The sequence below is a fragment of the Falco rusticolus genome, chromosome 1, assembly GCF_015220075.1.
Source record: "Falco rusticolus isolate bFalRus1 chromosome 1, bFalRus1.pri, whole genome shotgun sequence".
NCBI lineage: Eukaryota > Metazoa > Chordata > Aves > Falconiformes > Falconidae > Falco > Falco rusticolus.
Window position 1 is genome coordinate 37302331 of NC_051187.1, and position 20645 is coordinate 37322975.

The window sequence follows — 20645 nt, forward strand, 5'->3', positions numbered from 1 at the left end:
CTTCCACAGTCAATCATTCTTTCTCCAGAACAGTCTGGAATAGTCAAGTGACACTACAAAAGACAGCTCAAGTTTCTGGCATCTGAAAACAGAGGATATTCTAGAACAGAAATATTTATCTTTATAATTAGCAAATAGACCAAACAATCTGAAGCATCAGAATAAACAAATAAGCCAGAAAAAGCATCACAGAATTGCCCAGAGCTAACTGTCCTTACAGACAAGTCCAATAACTAGTCACATTACATTTCTTTCTAAGGAAGGTCCTTTAAAAGGTAATATTTGGGGTGGGGGTGGGGGTGTTTTGCTAATACTAATGATCTGTAACACTGCTCTTATAGTCTAAGAGACAAGCACTTTACAGTAACGAGTCCCAGAAGTGATATTACAGAAATATTTTCAACTCCAGCATATGCAATGCAAAGCTGCTATTCAGACAAAATGCCAGACTAATGGCTACACCCCAAATGGAACAGAAGACCTAGATTCAGGAGCACACAACAGCTCACAACTCCCATTTCAACTATAGAGATGTAATATGTTTTAGTGTGAAAATTACACTTGGTACAGAACACAATGGCTTGTTATTAAGCTAAGCAGGTAACTGATTACCTCGCCATTAAACTCTGCTGGGATCAGGGACTTCCAATTCTCTCTTAATGTCATGAGAACAACACCACAGATCTTAAATCTGACCAAACCAGTTACATAAAGGGTTTCTCAGCTGCTCTCTTCATATTTTTGACTTAACATTGAGTTTTTCTAACTTTCCAGCAGGGAAAAAGCATAGCTTGGCTAGGCAGCAAGGAGGTTTTCTAGCTGAGCTAAAACAGAGCAGCACCTTAACAATAACTGGGAACCCCACCGCAACTCACATGGCAGCAGGAATACAACATGTTCCTTGAACCTCACCCAGCACACCTTCACAGTCATGTGATCTTTCCTCTAGGGAAGAGAGGACCCCAACACAGGTTAGTCACTTTGATAACTGCAAAAATCAAAAGCAAGTTCTGGTATGTCTCTGGTACATTTATACCATAATAAAAAGATTTGAAAAAAATTAGTTTTGTGATTAAAATCACAAATGGTATTACAGAGTTGTGCAGTACTTCTATTACCATTCGGTCATACGTTCCCCACTCGTCTTGTATCAGAAGCTGGGGTCGTGGCGTACCTTTAAGTTTAGTAACACAAGATTTTTATTTTTTTTAAAAAAAAAGGGGGTTGGAGGGAAGCTTAGTTACAAACATGCTAAAAATCCAATTTAGCAGCCCCACCACCATGAAAACATCCACTTGGCACTGATTTTGAAAAAATATCTCAACATATTACATACCCAAGACATTTTTAGTTACAAAATATCTACTATTCAAAGCAAACTTTGTTTCCAAAAATAAAAGCACTATGAATTTCTATTAGTTGGGCACTTCATAGAGTCACTGTCCTGAGGTGCCAACAACCTTACGAAACCTAAATACTTGCTTGATTTTACAATGCTGTTGAATAGCTTGCAGAGAAAAAATATGGGACATCATTTCCCTGATAAGGCACCACACTTTCTAAGAATCATGAATTCACATCATTCCTACAACTATTTTTAAACTATTTCCTCTGTTCCTCTCTCTTGCACAAACTGCCAGCAAAAGAATTAATACACCAAAGAAATGGAGGGTACATTGGCTCTCTTCAGATGATTGGGGGCATTATTCAGTGTCTGAAGGGGTCAGGAGATTCTGTTATCTCACTTCAGCAAACAGGTCTAAGTTTTCAAAGACTATGGCACTGCAGCCTTTCCAAATTAAGCATATAGATCCTATTAATAAATTGCCATGGAGTTCTGCAATCCTGCTCATCCAAAGCTATCCATTTCCTATGCAGTACCAAGATACAGGATATTCAACAGCAAGTTTCCTAATAGCATGGGAAAATTCCATTACAAAAAACTTCCAATAGTTGAACATAAACAGTATATTCAAGTCTACTATTAGTAACAACAGATAACAAATTTTCACACTACCATAACTGAAGGAAGCTATATTAGTGTCTTCCAGAACTGAAGCAGTAAGTTACTTGAACAAGGTTCCAGACAACTGAGTCTTTAACATAAGAAAACACAGCCTGTTAGTAACACAATTCAGCCTCGTCCCAGATATCGTCAGTGATCCAAGTCCAGAAATGGCATTTTTCTGAATAACGTTGTTCATGATAAATACTCTATATGACTAATAGCTCAACTTCACCTTCCTCCTCTGGTTCCTCTTAAAGCAATATTACCCGAGTATCAAGTATGTGCTGGAGATCCAGGACTAAGTTCATCTGATGTGCAACCGAGCCAAGGCGCATCATCCCAGCCATCTTCATCAACATTAATCATATGCAGAATATTATGGTTGTCATGGTGCCAGCAAGTAGTTAAAAAAGGGCAATGACAAAAGAAAACAGATTCATTATGTGGCAGAGAGGACTCTTAGGATATGCAGGGAAATTCCTGATACCTGTTAGCCTGCAATAAGGATTTCTGCAAAAGAAACCCCAGCATGAAGAGCAGAGCCCCACAGCAACGCTGCTGTGCTGAGATTGTCCTTCAGCCCACTGAGGCAAGCACAGACTTTGCATGGCCATAGTGGTCAGATGCCTGCCAAGGTGCCTTAATTGTGTGAACCAAAGCGACTACTCAGTTTATTACACCAAGAGCTGACCAGGCAGCCTTCAGATGGAAAGCACAAATAATCCAGTAATAGAGACAGGACAAGCTGTATTGCCTCTAAGGACCTAATAAACGACTTCACTTTGAAAACCTTGTTGTAAAGCACCGTAAGACAAATATGTTATCATTCTGCAGCTTTGCTTGGAAAGGAAACAACACACTGAGCAAAAACTATACTTAAATACTTAAAACAATAAATCTTAACAAATCTGTAATCTGACTTCTTATGGGATGCAAAGAGGCAGGTAACAGACTAAAGTAGAAAAGTTCAGCTCAAAGTAAGTGTCTCCATCTGAAGCAACACAAAGAACACACACAAAAAGTACAGCAGGTTTCCTAACAAGCACACAAAGGAACCCTACTGGTCAACGCTATATCTCATCTCATCCAGGAGCAAAAACCAGAAAATAAAGTTGATCCTCTCCTATGTATACAGTTTCACTCAAGACGCATACATTATACTGGAGAGTCCATCCTGAGTGGCCTAACTCACTCTCAAAGTATGACCTAAAAACGCACTGTGCATATTTCTGCCTAACTACTTTGCCTTGTGGCCAGCTCCATCCTCTTATCACCAGGCTCTCACTCTGGCCCTGCTCCTCATCTTGCATGGGCATCCTGAGGTCCTAACCAAAGCTTCCCTCCAGGAGAGCAAACTGCCCCAGACCACTATAAAGTCTGCCCAGTTCTGGACCTTGTAACTGTCAACGCATCTAGATCCAACACCACAGATACTCTTCCACTAACCTTGTTCTAACTGTCTGGAGTATAATACTCACGGGAGTCAAGGCCTAATAAAAGAGCGGTTTATCCCTCACATTCCTAACGTTTCTTGCTGTAAGTGATAGAGCTGATCATGCAGAGCAGAACTCCGATAACAGAACATGCTGAAAATTGCACCTCTTTGGTAAGTCACTGCCTCCTCATGGAAGGAAATACGGTGAAGCTCCACGGTGGTTCAGAGACCAAGAAAGTGCAAGAATATTTGTGCTAGAACCATACAACCAGTTTACCTGTGAGATACTGGCATTTTGGCAATACCTGTTACAGAAAAGCTTAACATGTACATATGCAGGCTCTACCGGGAAGAATTAATTAAATTAAATCCTAGAACAGGTCCCAGGAAGATACCCTAGCAGAGCCCCCAATAGTCTCTGTCTTTTCCAACAACTAGGTATCATCACTTTGTAGTTTACATATTCAAAAACACAGCTGGTCAAACCGATGAAGGAACACTCACTTAAGACTTAATGTACAAAAACACTATGAAGTCCTCTCAAGTAGGGAGGATATTGATCTGAATGCTGCACTGCTTCCTAAACAAAATGAATACCAGTATAAAAAAATGTTGGGTTTTTTTATTTTGAGGTTTAACTTCTATAGAAATTCCTGTACTTCAGTTACAAATATGCAGAATACCTTGATTCTCTAATATTTTTTGAAAGACATAAAAATATAGAAAGCGCTCTAATCATTAAAAAGGCTGCTTGTGTTTTATCCCTGAAGTCAGAAAAGAGGATGTTATCTCATCTGTATTGACTCTACTGCTGACTTAAAAAGCCAAAACAAAACCACACCTCATACCTCTGACACTTAGGCCAATATTTTATTGATTATGTGCTTTGAAATCCAAATTCTTTTTAGCAATGTATTCAGAAGTCAGATCAAAAAATAAAACTAACGATTAACAGTTTAATGAAAAGTGTTTAACAATCAGGCCTTATAATCAACAAGCCTAAACCAACGTGAAGTTGATCAATATGACCTTGTCATACACAAAGAGCAACTCTGAGTGCTATTGATGAGTTCCCTTACCCATGCAGTACAGGACTATGATACATACTTTTTCATGGCATGCCTGAGTAGAATCAAACACTATTTTCATAAAAATTCCATAAAAGAGTAAGTTAACGCCATCAGCACCAAATTATGACTCTTCAGTGACAGCACCAAACTATGACTCTTCAGTGACAATGTTGAAATTCCTGTATGAGTCAAAGCTACAGAGTAGCCAGTCTGTCTAGCCAGATTGAACCAGCTTTCATCCTGCTGGGTCTGTATCAAGACAAATTAATGTTGTCAGGTGATGGCTGATGAGATCCTGAAGCAAATGTGAGTATTCAGAGCTGCACAAAGTGAAGAGAGGGGATTCAGCGGGCATGAAAATACAAAATACAGCCTAGCAAAACAGGCACCCTGGTTTTGCTACCTCCAATTAAGAGAAAGGCACGCTCAGGAAAAGGTCTGGACAGTAACGAATGCGACCACTTCACAAATAAACACACCCACATACACAAAACAAGTTGTCTTGTGACAGACTGGACAGGGCCTGATCCCTGCCTTAACCACCTGCATGCAAGAGAAGCAGGGTGCATTAATAACCCTTGAGTGTCAGGCTTAAGGTAGCAGTTTCAGTTAGAGGTGCAAAAAACAGGCAACAGAAGAACAGACAAAGGCTGTTTTCAACAAATTCTAGCCCAAACATCCAAAATCTTTGCTTGTGACAACAAAAAGTAGGAACGTTCTTTAGACAGGGTGCTTTGGGAATCTTATAAAACTTCTTCCAGCAAAGCACCCTGCAGAGAAGTATTTGTGTTTCATGGCAGACTTTTTTCACCTTTTGATTTGTAGCTCTTTCTTATGTTCCATCTGCAAAAACACAAAAAAATACAGAGAAAGATAACTAGCTAGAAAACTAACACTGGGGTTCTTGTAAGGCATTTAAGTATGATAAAGAGGTTCTTTCTGTTCTGTACCATCTGTAACTGCTTACAGTTGCATCTGCTTTAGAAGTAGTCAAGTTAGCAGAAAATAACAGTAAAAAAAAAAAATCCAGCTCTTCACTATTTAGCTTTAAAGTTTCCCTTTTTGAGAGGGAAAAAAGAAAGCTCTTTAAACTATTTTCAACATAAAGCTTAATTAGATTCTACTCTTCATCTTCAAAACCCTGCAGAGATCATAATATTCCCCATGAGAGCTTTCAGCCCTTCATGGTAACTTCTCAGAGAGCTATTCAAGGGAAGGTATAGGATCAGCCACCTCAAGAAAAGAGTTCACAGAGCAGATAATCTTTCCTCCAGCAAAACAGACCATCAATCTGAACTTCTAAGAAGGACCAGAATGACCTTGCACCATCAAACCTAGAAAGCAAGACACAGACGTACCTAATCACACCAGCCTGCAATACAGGCTACAGAAATCCATACAATCCAGGTCTGTTTGCCTCCTGCTATTTCACCAACCTCACCTTTAGCTAACAGTCACCTGGAAAATGGACTTCCCACTGACTAAATAAGTCAAAGTCATGCTACAACTATTTTATCTTGCCAAATGGGTCTACCACAGATGATAGTGAGATAATTCACAACTGTAGCCTTGAAAGGGGTAAAACTATCCCAGTAAAAAGTCCTTTGTATAACAACGTACCATTGAGCTTTGGTCTCATACATCCAACATATCTGTACCAACAGCTGGTTGATCCTAACTGCAATAATTATTCAGAATTCATTGTTCAATTCCTACCCGCTACAAAAGGCTCCAAATAAACTGAAATCGGAGCTAGCTATCCAACAGAAGAAGGGATGGCAGACTGCTAAGTGCCACAGACACCAGAACTAACACTGCAGCAGAGCGCCGTAACTCAGCGGCTGCGTTCACCTCTGTCCAGCTAATTGCACTACCGCAGAGCTCAAACATTTTGCAATGCTAGTTCTTGCCCACGCTACGCTATCTCAAGGGGAGTAAACTGAACTTATTAATCCAAGCATCCACGGAAATTAAAATAAATCCCGAGGATATACACTCGCCACTAGCTTAAACTGCGTGGAGAAACCCCCCACAAAATTATCTGTGCACCACTGCTGTAGAGACAGGTGCATCAAATTTACATGCAGAGATCACTTGGTCTTTTTGTACCACCTGAAACTAGGCTGCACCATGAATCCATCTGTACAGTGCTTTTGCTGTTCTAGTGTGAAGTTGCTATTTGCAGTATTACCGACAGGAGAAAATGGTGTAAGCAACGAGTTCCCAAACTTCTGTGATTCAGTGGAACATTATAAATTTTTAACATTTCTACTGATCTCTGTAAACTTCTGACAAAATTATAAAGTTATTTAAAATTATTTATCATTGGAAATTTACTAGAAATTATCTTCTGGCCATTTATCAGATGAACAAAAGGAATTTTTAAAAGATACCTCTGTTCAAAAACAGCAGAGTCTATGGGAATGAAGAAGTAAATTTGGGCTTTTGAGACAGAAAGCAGCAAGCAGAAAAGCACTGGCCAGGTAGAACTAATCAGTAATACCAGAGGACTGGGGGGTGCCCAGCTTTAAAAGCCACTTCAGGCTGCACAGCACATTTTTTCCCTTTAGCAGCTAGACTGAAGAATAATCTACATTCAAGCCTATCCCTGCAGGTAAGCTTGCCAACTCATGCCCGAAGTTAAAGATTGTGTGTGTGAACAGAGGGTGGAACCCCCTGGGTCTCCTCCTGCTTCCCTCACACCACCCCTTGCTGGAGACGCCTGCACAAATGCAACTAAGGCGTAAAAATGGAAAAGAAACATTTCACAGCCTTCAGCTACATACCCATGCTGCACGGGAAAATACTTTCTTGGGTCAAAAGCCTATGAACGAGCTACAGGAACATCCAAACCTGACAGACACAGAAGAAAACATTGTTTTCAAAAGGAAGGAGAGAAGAAATGAGAGTCAAACACTATCATTTTCCGTTCAGATACCACTGGTGAGGGAAAATGCTACGATATATAAACTGTCAGATATGAGTATATCTCTCCAACTTCTATGTGGGCAACTTCAGTTATAAGGGGGGCATCTTAAGCACAAAATTAAGCAATAGAGAATAATTTCTTTAGCGTGGTCTCCTCTACTTCAGGATAACGGCTGTGATAATTTTGAAGAACCTCTGTTCTGACATCCTGAAAAAAAGAGCCACTCCATCCTTAAACCCTGTCCCCACAAAAGCAAAGTATAAGTATAGTCTCATTTAATACATTTATTATTTTGAATCCTTGTTGTCACAGGATATTAAAAATGTTCTCGTTTAATTGATTAGTTATCGGTTAGAAAGTATCTTTCCAAAAAGCCAGCAGAACATGCTGACTTTCTGACAGCCCTGTCTATACCATGCCACTTGGTGTGGCATACAAATATGGAGGCTATCCAAGGGAATTTGGGACCTCAAGCTTAGACCAGGCCCTAAAAAGAAATATTCAACAGAATCTAATAATGAAGATGACAGCACAACAGTTACACAATTAATCAGTTCCAGGATAATGTCATCATGGTGGTTCTGGTGAACAAAGAGACACTTAATGTATTATCATGAGAGCAGAGTTTCTGTAAGGATGGCACTTAAGAGGAGAACCCTGGTCTGGCAGATCAGAGTATTTCAAGCACAGACACCACTTGTAAAAGATGTAGGAGAAAAGATCAACATCAGCATCCTTGAAAGAATTAAGAGACAGAGAAAGGGGATCAGCAAGTGTTGCAATGACACATATGCCCCATTAATCTTATTAAATCATCACCTTTCAAAGTCAGTTTGATTGCCTGGATCCAGTTCAGCTAGCACACTAGCTTGTGTTTCACTCCACTTCTCTCAACCCACATAACTGGCTGAATCATTTCAAATTTTAATCTTAGTTAGTTACACTAAAGCAATGTAGCACCGAAAAGAAAATGTCCACAAAGATCTTTTTCTACCAATTTCAGCCTTGGTTCTTCCTGGAACCTTTAACCAGACATCACAAAAATTAAATTAGACTGTTTGACCAAATGGCATGTGTCAATTATTTGCTTTTAGGGTATATTATCATGCTTAGAGTCACCATCAAAATGTCAAAGGGCAATAAAGATGGTGGCACAATGCCAGAGATGTTGATACATCACATCACCAAAATAACAAATTAAAATAGCTGAGATACTAAAAAAGAACAGATTCCATTCTGCTCTTCCAAATTCTAGGAAATCAAAATCACTGCATTTTAAAAATCACGACATGTATCCCAAAGTACTTCTTGTAGGAAGGTTTCATAAGTATAATGGGTTTGGCCTTCTATTTCAGTGACAAGTGATTATTGACAGAAATTTCAGCAACTGTATTGCGTATTTAAAACTGTAGTACTCCTCAAAACACAACCAACCTCAGAAGAACTTAATATGCTCATTTAATTTGGCCTGTCCAGTGGTCCCTACACAATTCCTCAAATTCCAACAGCATCAGATTGCTTAAATCATGCCATAATCCCAAAGTGCCCAAAACAAGCAATTACTTCATTGGATCACACCCTTCCACAGAAGAAAGAGATGCTCTCAGGTTGATCAAACCCGATACAAACCACAAGGAAAGGCAGCGATAATCATAGACACACACCCCTAACAGCTCACTTACTTAGGACATGGGAAATCACATTCAGGTTGTCTTCCGTTTGTGCGAATTCAACCTTTCATCTCTAGAAAAGCAGCCTAAAGTACCCCACAGACCACAGCCCCTTCAGTCTTCCAAACTACTTTTTCAACAAGGCAGGCAGCAGATTCCAGGTCCCCACTAATCCCAAATTAGTATGTTGATCATTAAGGCAGAAAGGCATGCCTGCCTCCTGGCCTAGCAAATATTTACAGTATTCTATATGAAGTGAAACCAATTAAAACAGACACACAAAGCTCGGCCTCCAAGTAACACATAGTTTGGTGATGAGAGCACTCCCCTGGAAGGTGAGAGATGCAAGGTCAGAAACCCTGGGGGATGGAACTGATCTCCTAGATCCTACCCAAGTTCTCTAATCACTGAGTAAAAAGCAAGGAACCATTAACTTCGGCTGCCACAATATCCTGAAAAGGCTAAAGGCAGAACTGAAAAAAATCTTAATTAGAAGAGGTACAGCACACCAGCACCAAGAAAACAGCAATTTATATTCTTCACTTTAAATTTTTTAAAAAGAATTATCAATATATTAGTAAACACAGTTTTTGCATTGAAGCGCAAAATTTTTTCCTTTTGCCAGAGTCATTATATATATGTACATTCAAGTAACTGTAAACTTCAACTAATCCCATGCTCTTTGCCTTATTTGTCTTTCAGTCCAGTGCTGTAGACAGAGTCCCTGCCTAATGACACACAGTCTGAGACAGCAAAAGCTAGAGGGAGGATAACAAATAAGTCAAGCGAGACTGGTACTGAAAGACAAGCATATTAACTATAAACCTGATATTCTCAAATTTGCTGAGATTTAAATAATTTCTCTGATGCCAGATACTCGTGCATATTGATACAACGACATCCCTGTCCTCAGGAGGCTTCTAACAATCGTTAAAATGGAATGTGGCCGGTAATTTCAGTTCCTGAAAAATCTAAGATTAAAGGCCGAACTCCGTGTTTGTATGCCAAGCTTTCACGACAGATTTTAGACAGTGCGCACAAGAATTTTACCTATATGCTTTGCAATGTCACCCAAAAAGTGCAATGCTTTAAAAGTTGAGGTGAATGATTTGTTTTAGTTCTGTTGCAAACTGCCTCACATCCTCAAAACTCCTTAATTAGTCAGTTAAGGTCCCTCAACCTGAACTGAGCAAGCAAGTGAAAAATCTTTACTGCAAAGAATTATTTTACTAGTACTTGACAAGTTCTGACAACGAGCTATAGCTCCCCTTACTCCCTGCCCTCCCACATACACATCTAATCCAGCCAAATAAGACTTAAAAGCACTACCTCAGTCTTCTGGAAGAGATTGTATTTTAATTCATGGCAGCAGCAGGTTAAATGCTTCAATGCAATGAAAGCAAATTGTCAGACCTCTGAATCTAGAAAGACTTTTAACACGAACTGATTTGAATTCTCTCAGGCGCAAAGACGGCACTGTACATTTACACTTATTCCAAACCCCAGTAGCTTTATTGATTATTCTGACACATCATTAGACTTAATTTCCACGCCCTTTGCATCACATAGAAAAGTTTCTAAATATATCACCATTTCACTCATCAAACATTTGATAGCTAATACCACCGATTAAAACATTTAAGAGGGAGTTGAGTTGTTTGTAAGATTAGTGACTCAATACAGTGGCTTCTATTTTGTTCTTAGCTTACCCTCCCAGCATATCTCCTAATCACCACCCTGACAGGACACGCACACATCGCAATTCGTATTACTCTTATACAACCCTCTGGGAAAGAAAAAATTAAAAATACATTTGGTTTTGGGTAGAAATCTCCTTCTCTCTTCACATATGAAGGAAGCTGTGAAAATCTTTTGTGCATTCAAAGGGCAAGAAAAGAACAAAGCAATCTCTATTGCCAGACTGGGCAACAGTAAAAAGGGAGGGGGTATTACATCAGGCCTTGAAAAACACTGAACACCTACTAACTGAAGATAAAAAGATATGCATGCTGCTGTGCTCTCCAAATAGGATCCAGCGCAAAAATCTCACCACAAGGTGCTGGAAGTTAAGGAAAGGCCAAGTATTTCACAAAGTAATGACCGAGGTCCTACTGCTTCCATACTCATCTGTTGTAAAACTCCCAACAGCTTGGTGTCTGAAGATAAAATCCTTGGCATTTATTAACCTCTTACTCACATACGTACACATTGGTGATGGTCAAACAGCTCTTCCTGTGTTTACTCCCTCTTCTGTTGTAGCAGAAACTTCTGCCACTACCCAGTCCCATTTCCTTGCTGGAACAGACAGGAAGCAAAGGGAAAATGGGTATTCCACAACCTCTTTCCTCCCCCAATCCATCCCACTTGCAGGATATTAACTTCCGCTCTGTTTTAATCTAGAAAGTCACAAGCAACCTTGCGAGGCAGCAGTTGCGCTCCTCTGGCTTGCAGTTTTGAGTAAGAGCAGGATCATACATAGCTCTCATAATTTTCTTCAGTTATTGCAGGTACTGGACAAAGAAAGTTTCTCTACTCACTACTGACATGGATTTTATTGAAACACCTTTCTTTTTACAAAAAAAGCCTATCCTTTGAGACAGTATTTCCATCTGGCACCTATCCCACATTTCACATTAAAGTTAGTTTTTCTAGGATGACAGTATTCAGTTTCACCAGCAAAATTCTCAGTAGATCCTCCTTTCAAGGATAACACACCTGTACCTGAAATACTAGGTCAGCAAGACTATTTAAGACATTTAAAAAGTGTTAAATAAAAGTACAGATGGTATTAAGTGTGGGCATTACTGAAGAAAAAATAAAAGAGGTTGTTGCAAGAAAGAACTCACAAGAATAGTGACAAAAGACAACTTATGCATTTAAAATTATGAAAGGGATGGGGAAAAGCCTAAGTGCCTCCTTCTTAGATCTTAATACAAGAAAGTGTAATCTATTTCATCTGGTAGTGAAAATTATAACACCACCTTAAAATCTCAGATTTATATTTACAAAACAATAAATATAGCAAAATGAGAACTAGTTCTCATCTCTTCAAAACAACATCATTAACAGAGATGTCAATCACTGAAAAAAAGCCCTATTTTGCATGTTTGACAATGCTAATGTCCAGCAATCACAGCTTGCAAGTACATTTTTTCAAGGTATTTCTAACACTGAGACAATTTCTAACAACCTCTGACAATTAAAAAAAAAATTAAACTCAAAATAAACCTTTATCTTACTTTATAAAGCTACAGTGACTCTACAACTCATGTTGATAGTTACGCACAAAAAGAGGCGTGATCAAGCCGTACACTCCCAGGCAAAAGGGAAGTACTACTGCAGCCAGGAACCAGTTTACATCTGTACCAAGACAGGTACGTGAAAGGATTCTACTTAATGTCAAGTTATGTATTTTCAGATGTGAAATAAGGTATCTGCACAGCAGCTACACCGAGGAACACGGAAAGCACTCGTTCTGAGAAAGCAGCCTTTGCAACAGAGAAAAAGGCCCAGGTCCAACAAATGCACAGGATGCAATCTGCCAACTTCAAAACTGTACAACTAATTACTGGACACAATTCTGCAGAACTCTTCTGTACAGAAGTACCGGTTTCCTCAGTTGACAGAACCCGCACTTTTTTTCCTAAAAGCACTAAAGCACTAGCCAATCTCACGCTGAGTGGCATTACCATAATTAAACAAATGCAAGATTGTTGCTAGAAGTGTAAGTAATTAAACATGCCTCCACAGAGAAGGGTGCACAAGTTACGGAACAGGACTCCCTAATGTGAAACTGGATTTTTCCTCTTTCTGTAGCTCCCAGACAATGCTGATAATGGGTCAAAATGTGAAGTGACAGAAACCTCAAAAACACGAGGACACATCAGCGAATACAGACACAAAATCAGTGTTCTGAGACATCAGCTTCATATTCTTGTTTCGTTGCAACCTCAAAACTTTAAGAACTAACTACTGTTCTTGTGATCCACCCAGCAAGCCACGAAGAAGAACTTAAATCCCAACTTCAACCCCCTAAAACAGGCAACCTAAAGAAGAGTTAATCCTCCTCCCAGCCTCTATTGAAAACCTTCCCTTCAGAATACTACTAAGGTAAAGGCACTTGTTCAAAAAAGCAAGGGAGTTAAAGATCAAAATAACGTACAATTGTCATTTTGCTTCATTTAGGTTTTTTAAAAGAAAGCTGACAAATCCTGGAGTAGTTTATGAATTTATAATTTCATTCTGCAATTAAAACACACGAAGATAATAGTTCACTAGACACATCTAACTGAACTACATTAAACTGCCTAAATCTGTACAAACATACGTTTACTGTAACAATACGCAGCTAATATTTTAAGTCAAAGAAGTTGTCTTTTTGCTGTTGTTTGAAAGCAGAGCACTTTAAACCACTGCCTGAATTGAGCTGCTGAAACAAAATAAGAACATGTAAAAAGCAAAAGACCAATACATATATTGGTTCTTGACAGACAAGTGACAGAAGATGGGAGAAGGGTCTGCCAAAGTCTCAACATGTGGCAGAAATCCCCCCTGGGTCCCAAGTTTTGCAAAAGTAATGGGAAGGATTTCCAGAACCATTCAGAATAGGAATATTCCTCGCATATTCAACCCTTTCTCTGCATTCACAGCACATGCCAAGGTCAAAAGCCGAGATTCAACTCCTTTTTAAGAAGGGTATCGTAACTCTCTTCAAAAAATCTAAGAAACAACTGTGGACAGCATTACTGGAATGCGTTTAAAATGCAGTATCACAATTAAACTGCTGCAGCGGTCAGGTCAATAGAGCTGATGCACAGGTGAATTGTCTGTTTTGGTGGTGATCCTTGACAATACAAAAACTTATGAGGAATTATAGGAAGAAACCGAACCCTGTCTCTTTGATCCAGTGCCAGCTAGGCCCGAGACAGCATCAGGACACAGAAAAAAATGCCCTCTCATTTGCTATACTTCACATCTTCCCACAGGAACTGGTCTCTTCCTTCTCATTCTATTTCCTGTACACAGAACAGGCCCATTGTCACCAGGTGAGCACAGACACACGCCACCGACTGACCCGGCAGCCCACCCCGACAGCAACCTCCCCTGGGGCAGAAGGATGCCCTGCAGCCTCCCAGCCGCCAGCGCAGGCACTGTCCCTGCTCCAGCCACGCAGAGCCCCAGCTCAGCAGGACACAGCCCGGACGGAGGGATGACAGCCACGCTACCGCTCGCAGCGATCCTCTCCCACCGCCGGCTGGCAGCGGGGGCCGCTCCCAGCGCCGCCACCCCAGCCCCTCGCTCGCACGGCGTCCCTCCCCCCTTCCCCTGATCCCTCCTACCCAGCCGCGCTCACACCTCAGGCCGCAGCCCCCTTTATGCCCCAGCCCTCCCCCCGCCGCCCGCCACCGGCAGCCCCGCGGCGCCGGCCCCCGCGCCCCCAGCCCCGCGGCGGGGTCCCGCCGGCTCCGGGCCGGCCGGAGGGGCAGGGGGCCGGCTCGGAACACCCCCCGCGGCCGGCCCGGCCCTCGCTGGGGCCCCCCCCCCCACCCCCGCGGCCCGCAGCGCCGGCGCCCGGCCCTCAGCCCCGCGGCTCACCAGGAGTAGGTCTGCTCCGCCATGGCTGCGGCTGGGCGGCCAGCCGGCTGGGCTCTGTGGGGCGGCCGGGCCCCGGGCTCCTCCTCCGCCTCCTCCTCCGCCTCCTCCTCCGCCTCGCAGGCTCCGGGGCTCAGTGGCGGCCCCGCTGCGGCTCCCGGCCCAACATGGCGGCGGCTGTGAGGAGGGAGGGGAGCGAAGGGGGGGTCCCCGCCCGGGCGGGGAGGGGATGGCGGAGAGGGCGATGGTGGTGGCGGGGAGGGCGGAGGCTCAGCAGCCGCGACGCAGGGCCGCGCTGGGGCGCCGGCGGCGGCTGGGCCTCATGGCCGGCGAGGCGGCGGCGAGGGGCGGGGCGGGAGCGGGGAGGCGGCGGCACCGGGCGGCCAAGCCAGGCCGCGCCGCGTCCCCGCGCTCGCGCACGCCGGGGGCGGGGCCGGGCCGGGCGGCGCGCGGGATCACGTGCCCACAACAGCCTCACGTGCCGCCGCCGCCGGCCGCGCGCAGGCGTCCTGGGTGAGGGGAGGCGGCGGCGCGCTGGTTGTCGGGCCCGGCCGCGCCGCTCGCCCGGGCTCCGCCGTGGCCCCGCGGGCGGGCGGGTTCGCTGCCGCCGCCCCCTGTGCCCGGCGGCTGGAGCGGGCAGCGGGTGGGAGGGACAGCCGGAGCCTGCTCCGCCGGAGAAGCCGATCCCGGGCTGCGGGCGGGCAAGCGCGACTCCCACGCCGGCGTCTCTTTGCCCGCCCGGCTCCGCGGGGCCGCCGCCGGCAGCGGGGGCAGCACCGGGGCGGGCCCGGCCCTTGGAAGCAGCGGGGCCCGGGACCTCTGCACGCCCAAGGAGGAGCTGGAAGCGCTGCGGCGGGGCCTCCTGCAGCAGGGGGGTGAGGTGGGAGATGCCGGCCTCAGGTAAGGGAGCCCCGTCAGTGCCAGCGTTTCAGTCACATCCGCTGTGGGCTTCTGCGCAGTGTGCCCTTTTAAACAAAGCAAGTAAAATAAAGAGGAGCAAACGCGCAATGTGTGTATGTGTGTGTATATATATATATTTAAGGAAAGAAAATAACGTTCAAGATACTCTGACCCAATAAAAATCCTACACCTCACGTTACCAGCAGCCCAAGCCCCAGGCAGAGGAGCTGACAGCAACGGTCTGGCCTTTCTCCCCCCGCTTGCTTCAGTGCTGCAACCAAACCTTCGGTCCTTGGTTATGTTTCTGCCAAATGCAGAACCAGCACCTCATCTTCTGTTTCCTCCAGTAGTCCTCACCTCTCTTCCTTCACTGGCAGCAATTTGTGCCGACGGGGCTTTGCACAGCTCAGGGCAGTTGTTCCAGTCCGGCTGTGCAGCCTCCTTCCTTGGCCCTTTTAGCGTGGGAGGGAGAAGAGCCAGTTTTAACTTACAGCTGGAGGTGATGTAACTGTATTAAATATAAATAGAAGAACAATGCCCAGCTCTGGTGAAAACAGGTGTTTGGTTAGGAAAAAAAAAAAAAAAAAACCACACACACAACACGGAGAAATTCTATGCCTTAATAAGAGCTTTGCTAAACTCCAAAAAATTAATGGGACATTCTCACTGCACCTACAGAGAACGCCAGATGCCTCCAAAATGGCATTTGGAGCCCACTCTAGTTTATTAGTAAATTTAATAAATTATTTCCATTTTGTCCATCTCATTTATATTCTTAAATGGACAAAAACATAGGCAGGTATGTAGGCATGACACAGGACTAAAAGTAAGGAACATCTAATTTCTTCTTGGTTCTCTTACCAATTGCCTGTAATTATGGGCAGCTCACTTCATCTCTGGTAGCTCAGCTCCTTCGTCAATAAAGGGGAAACAGCAACATGTTGCAGCTGCCTGAAGTTTTTGGGATGCTGCTTAAGGAAGATGCTGTATATGCAATGCAGACTGACTTGGTCTGGGTGGAGGGAATGCCTGGGAATCTTGTGATTATTAAGATGGTGCTTCTCCACCCTGCACACCTCTATCTTTATGCACTGAAAACCAGTGATTTGGGTTGTCACCTCAGCATCCAAACCTGCTGTGATTTTCACCTCCCTCTGGCCTTTGTGGACAGGAACGACCTTAGAGCTCCTGACATAATTGACACTACCCACTTACTAAAATCTGCTTGAGAATTGGATTTACCAACTATGACGTGGAAATACTCAAAGTACTGTGACTGACTAGCTTACTGGGATCCCTGCTGGCGTCAGTCATGGCAGCTAGGTGTACTGGAAGGATTAGATGGTGAGTAATGCTAACCTGTCCTCTCATCCAGCTCAGGCTGGGCTGTCTTGAAAACCTTCCTCTCCTATTTGACCATACACCTCTTTGCCCTTCACCCTACACCCCATACATACACAGCACTTGTGCCCGTCTCAGCAGATACAGAAAAGTTTGGCGGATATAATGCAAGGAGAGAGGAGTGAGTCACGCTCAGAATCTTGAGCTGTGGGGTACACAGCCTGGTCGATCTGTTTTAGTGGAAATTCTGGTGTTCCCAGGTACACACATCCCCTGTTAAAAAAAATGCTCTAGGTAGGACTTGCACAATGGAGAAGTTCCCTGCCTTGATTCTCCCTCAGCACAACAGAAAGATCTACAGGAACAATCAGAAAACTGACAAATAATTTGAATCCTCACTCCGCTGTGGTGCAACCTCAGTGTCTCTGGGATGCCTGTTTATGCCACCTCTTTTCACTGATTACGATAAAGTAAATGCAAGAGGAAAAAAGAACCTCTCCATCCTTTTGAATCCATGCAGGGAGAGATAAATCAGTGCTTCACCCTTGTCTTGGTACTAAAGAGCCTTTCCTAATTTTTTTTCACTGAGAATAGGATGTAAAACTGATATTGGTATCTATGAAACAATATCCCTGCTTTGTGTCCTTACTGAAATAGCTTCCAATTTCTCAGCCTTGCAAAATTTCCAGCACATTAATTTGGCACAAGTGATTTATACTTGATGAGCAATTAAAGTATAATTTTTTTCAGCTTCTCAGGCTTTGTGACTAGACTACTAAGTGATTTCGCAAGCTCGCTCTATCATTACAAGATAGCGGTGGGATGAATTCACAGGAGAAATGTATTCCTCCCTGCAGACCCAGCATCTGCTCTTACTGCAAATTGGAGTGCTGCTTGCATTCCTCAGATAATTTTCTCAGCACCTCGTTTGTACAGTCTTTCTTTGGACCTACAAGAAAGCTTTATTTTGAATTTTAGCAACAGTTTACTCTGACATTACAAAGTCCTTCCAAAATACCAGTTCTGTCTTGAACCTTTGATGTAGACTGATGCATTACTTAAACCAGTCAAGGTATTTCAAAACTAGCAGCAGACAAAAACATTTTCTTTCTTTTTCTATTTGGAAGGGTAGCTCCCAGAGGCAAGTGTGCTGGAGAAAAATCAGATTGAAGTACTGGCTACAGAGAGTCCTCACCTCCAAATTGCTTAAATGTCATTAGATGACATTTAACTAACCATGTCTTGATTCTGCTATAATGGAGGTAGAAAGAGAACCAGAGGAGCTTCATGTTGACACTTCACCTTTCAGGAAAGGACATGGCAGGTATAGTTGTCAACGCTGCTTGGTTTTGGTAGGAACAAATAGCATGGAAATGAGCAGAAAGGAAAGGCAAAAAAAAAAAATAATCCAGTTTTGACAGTATAGCTCAGAGCTATGCTAGGCTCTTCCGCTTGTAATTCTTGTGGGGTTCCCCTCGATAAAATTAAAATGTGCACTGACCAGTACGGCGCCACGATTCTCTTCACTACCACCTAGTGGGAAACTCCTTCATTAACTGAACTCCAGAGCTGCCTCTGCTCTCCAGTCTGATCCTCACCCTGAAGATAGAAACAGTGCGTAAGTGAATGGGGAACAGGCAGATAACCTGGAGGAAGGGCGAAGTCCTGTTTCCCCATAGAGGAAGAGGAATGTTGAGAGCGAGCCTGTAATTTAAATCCATGATGCCCTATGGCATTGTCACACCATGCCTTCCAGCCCTGCATCCAGGCCAGTTCTTAATGGTTGTTACACCTTGGCTTCAGTTTCACCAAGACTCCCAAAGTTTAACAAATGTTGTCTTTGGAGATAAAGAGTAAAACATTTGTTCTTCTGAATGCAACTGAACCCTGCAAACTGCAGTAAGGAGAAACTTGGGAAGTTACTTCTGCATCTCAGTCAAAAGGCAGCCTTCCCCCCTTCTTGGCTCTGAACGTTTTGGTGGTTCTGCTTCTGGTTGTACTACTGAAAGTACAGTAGGCGGCAACGCAAAAAACAGCTTTCTTCTCTGTAAAATCACATTTTCGATTATAATCATATATTTACAACAAAGACTACTCAATTAAAATGTAAATGCATATATATTTGAAACACTAAACCCATATATTCAAGTGAGTCCTCTCCCACTGAGATACTTGGGGTTTGTACAAATAGCTGAAATCCAACCCCATGAAAACAACACATAAATGACAATTATCTCATATTTTTCATGCTTTTGCATACCTTTTGGAACTAAGCTCCCAATGCACAAATAATCATCGGTTTTGGCACTTGCATAGCTTTTCATTCCCCCAACCATAGAAATAAGGGTGAATGTTATAATAATAGCACTCTCACATTTCAAGGAGGGGATGATGTTAATGCCATTCAGGCCAATAAAGCATGTAGCAGTCTCAGCAGGAGGAACAGTAAAATGGTGAAGAATTATTAAAAGAACCATTTCTCTGTATTTCTTTTCAATGGCAATTTTACAACTGTATTCAGGGAACTATACAGGCTCCCTCTGCTAGCACTTTTATCATAAATATATTTAGGGTTTTTCCTTCTCTGTATGTTTTTTTAAGCCACATTACACTGGCTTTACCCCAGCAAATTACTGTATTTTTCATCATGTGAAATAATGGATATATTGGATATATACACTCAATAATGGATATATTTCAGTAAATGAAAACATCAAAGATAAGAATGCTGGTAATACAAGAAGTCAGGCTTTGGAAGTCTATTCTGCCTTCCATTCCATTCACAGGACTCTGCTGTCCATTACTTTAGGTTTGCCCTAGTGTAATAAGCAGGATACACACCAGTAAGTCTAAAATAAGAATAATGTTCCTGTTGTATACCCATTTGTATTTTCATGCAGTTGTTCAATAATCCACTTAGTAATTCAACTACTTTATAACATGTAGGGGAGAAGGGATTACATTGGAACAGTTAATCAAGAGAAACTATTATTTACCAATAAAACAGAATTCCATTAGAGGAACCCAAGACATCGTTGCCTGGAAGGATATTGGAGAATGCCAGGAACCCAGTTTTGTAAGATAGCTGTCACAGAGTGTTACTACACTGTCTGCTACTTCAGGAGAAGAAAATCATTAAAATAAAAAAAAAAAAATCATGCCTAGAAGTTGTATTTAAGTTTACGCAGGATAATGCAATGTAGTTGAACATGTTTAAATAATCTTTATTAAACTCACCATTAAAATAAAATAGAAATCAGACTTCTTGTGATTATTAATGGATAGAGTTCTCCAAACTGAATTGTTAAGGTAACATTGTTCATGAGCTTGTCAAGATGACTTGTTGTTTTGTTAGTTGTCCAGACTCCCACAGTTTAAAATGCACAATACTAACAGACCAAGGGAAAAAGACCTTCAGGATAAAGTGATAGAGAATAGTTACCTCCTCCTCAGTATTTGAAAGGTTTCCATATTCAGCCAAGGATCCTCCACATGGCATCCAGTTGCAGCGTTTAGTGAGGTCCTAACATACTAACAGATGTTCATTTCTGTTTTCATAGGCTTCAGTGTTCACTGGTCTCAAGACAGGCTGGTTTAAAAGCCTCTGCAGCTGAAGGTCCTCAAGGCAAGCAGAAGCAACAGCAATAGGACTTCCGGGTACATAAGGAATCCTTGAAACCACGCAATACAGATAGATAAT

The 20645-nt window shown here is 42.6% G+C and overlaps 2 protein-coding genes across 4 annotated transcripts in view; both read right to left on the reverse strand.

The window, feature by feature from the left end:
* Window positions 1-14800, reverse strand: part of SPPL3 (signal peptide peptidase like 3) — a 60448-nt gene extending 45648 nt beyond the window's left edge. For both annotated transcript variants that reach the window (XM_037405414.1, XM_037405324.1), the window contains exon 1: window positions 14708-14800. In XM_037405414.1, the coding sequence (XP_037261311.1) occupies window positions 14708-14730 (23 nt within the window). In that variant the 5' untranslated portion in view covers window positions 14731-14800. The remainder of the gene's footprint in view (window positions 1-14707) is intronic.
* A 920-nt stretch (window positions 14801-15720) lies between these two features.
* The window catches only part of C1H12orf43 (chromosome 1 C12orf43 homolog), a 28859-nt gene continuing 23934 nt past the window's right edge, over window positions 15721-20645 (reverse strand). For both annotated transcript variants that reach the window (XM_037405637.1, XM_037405551.1), the window contains one exon: window positions 15721-20616. The gene's annotated coding sequence lies outside the window, so the exon portion shown is untranslated. The remainder of the gene's footprint in view (window positions 20617-20645) is intronic.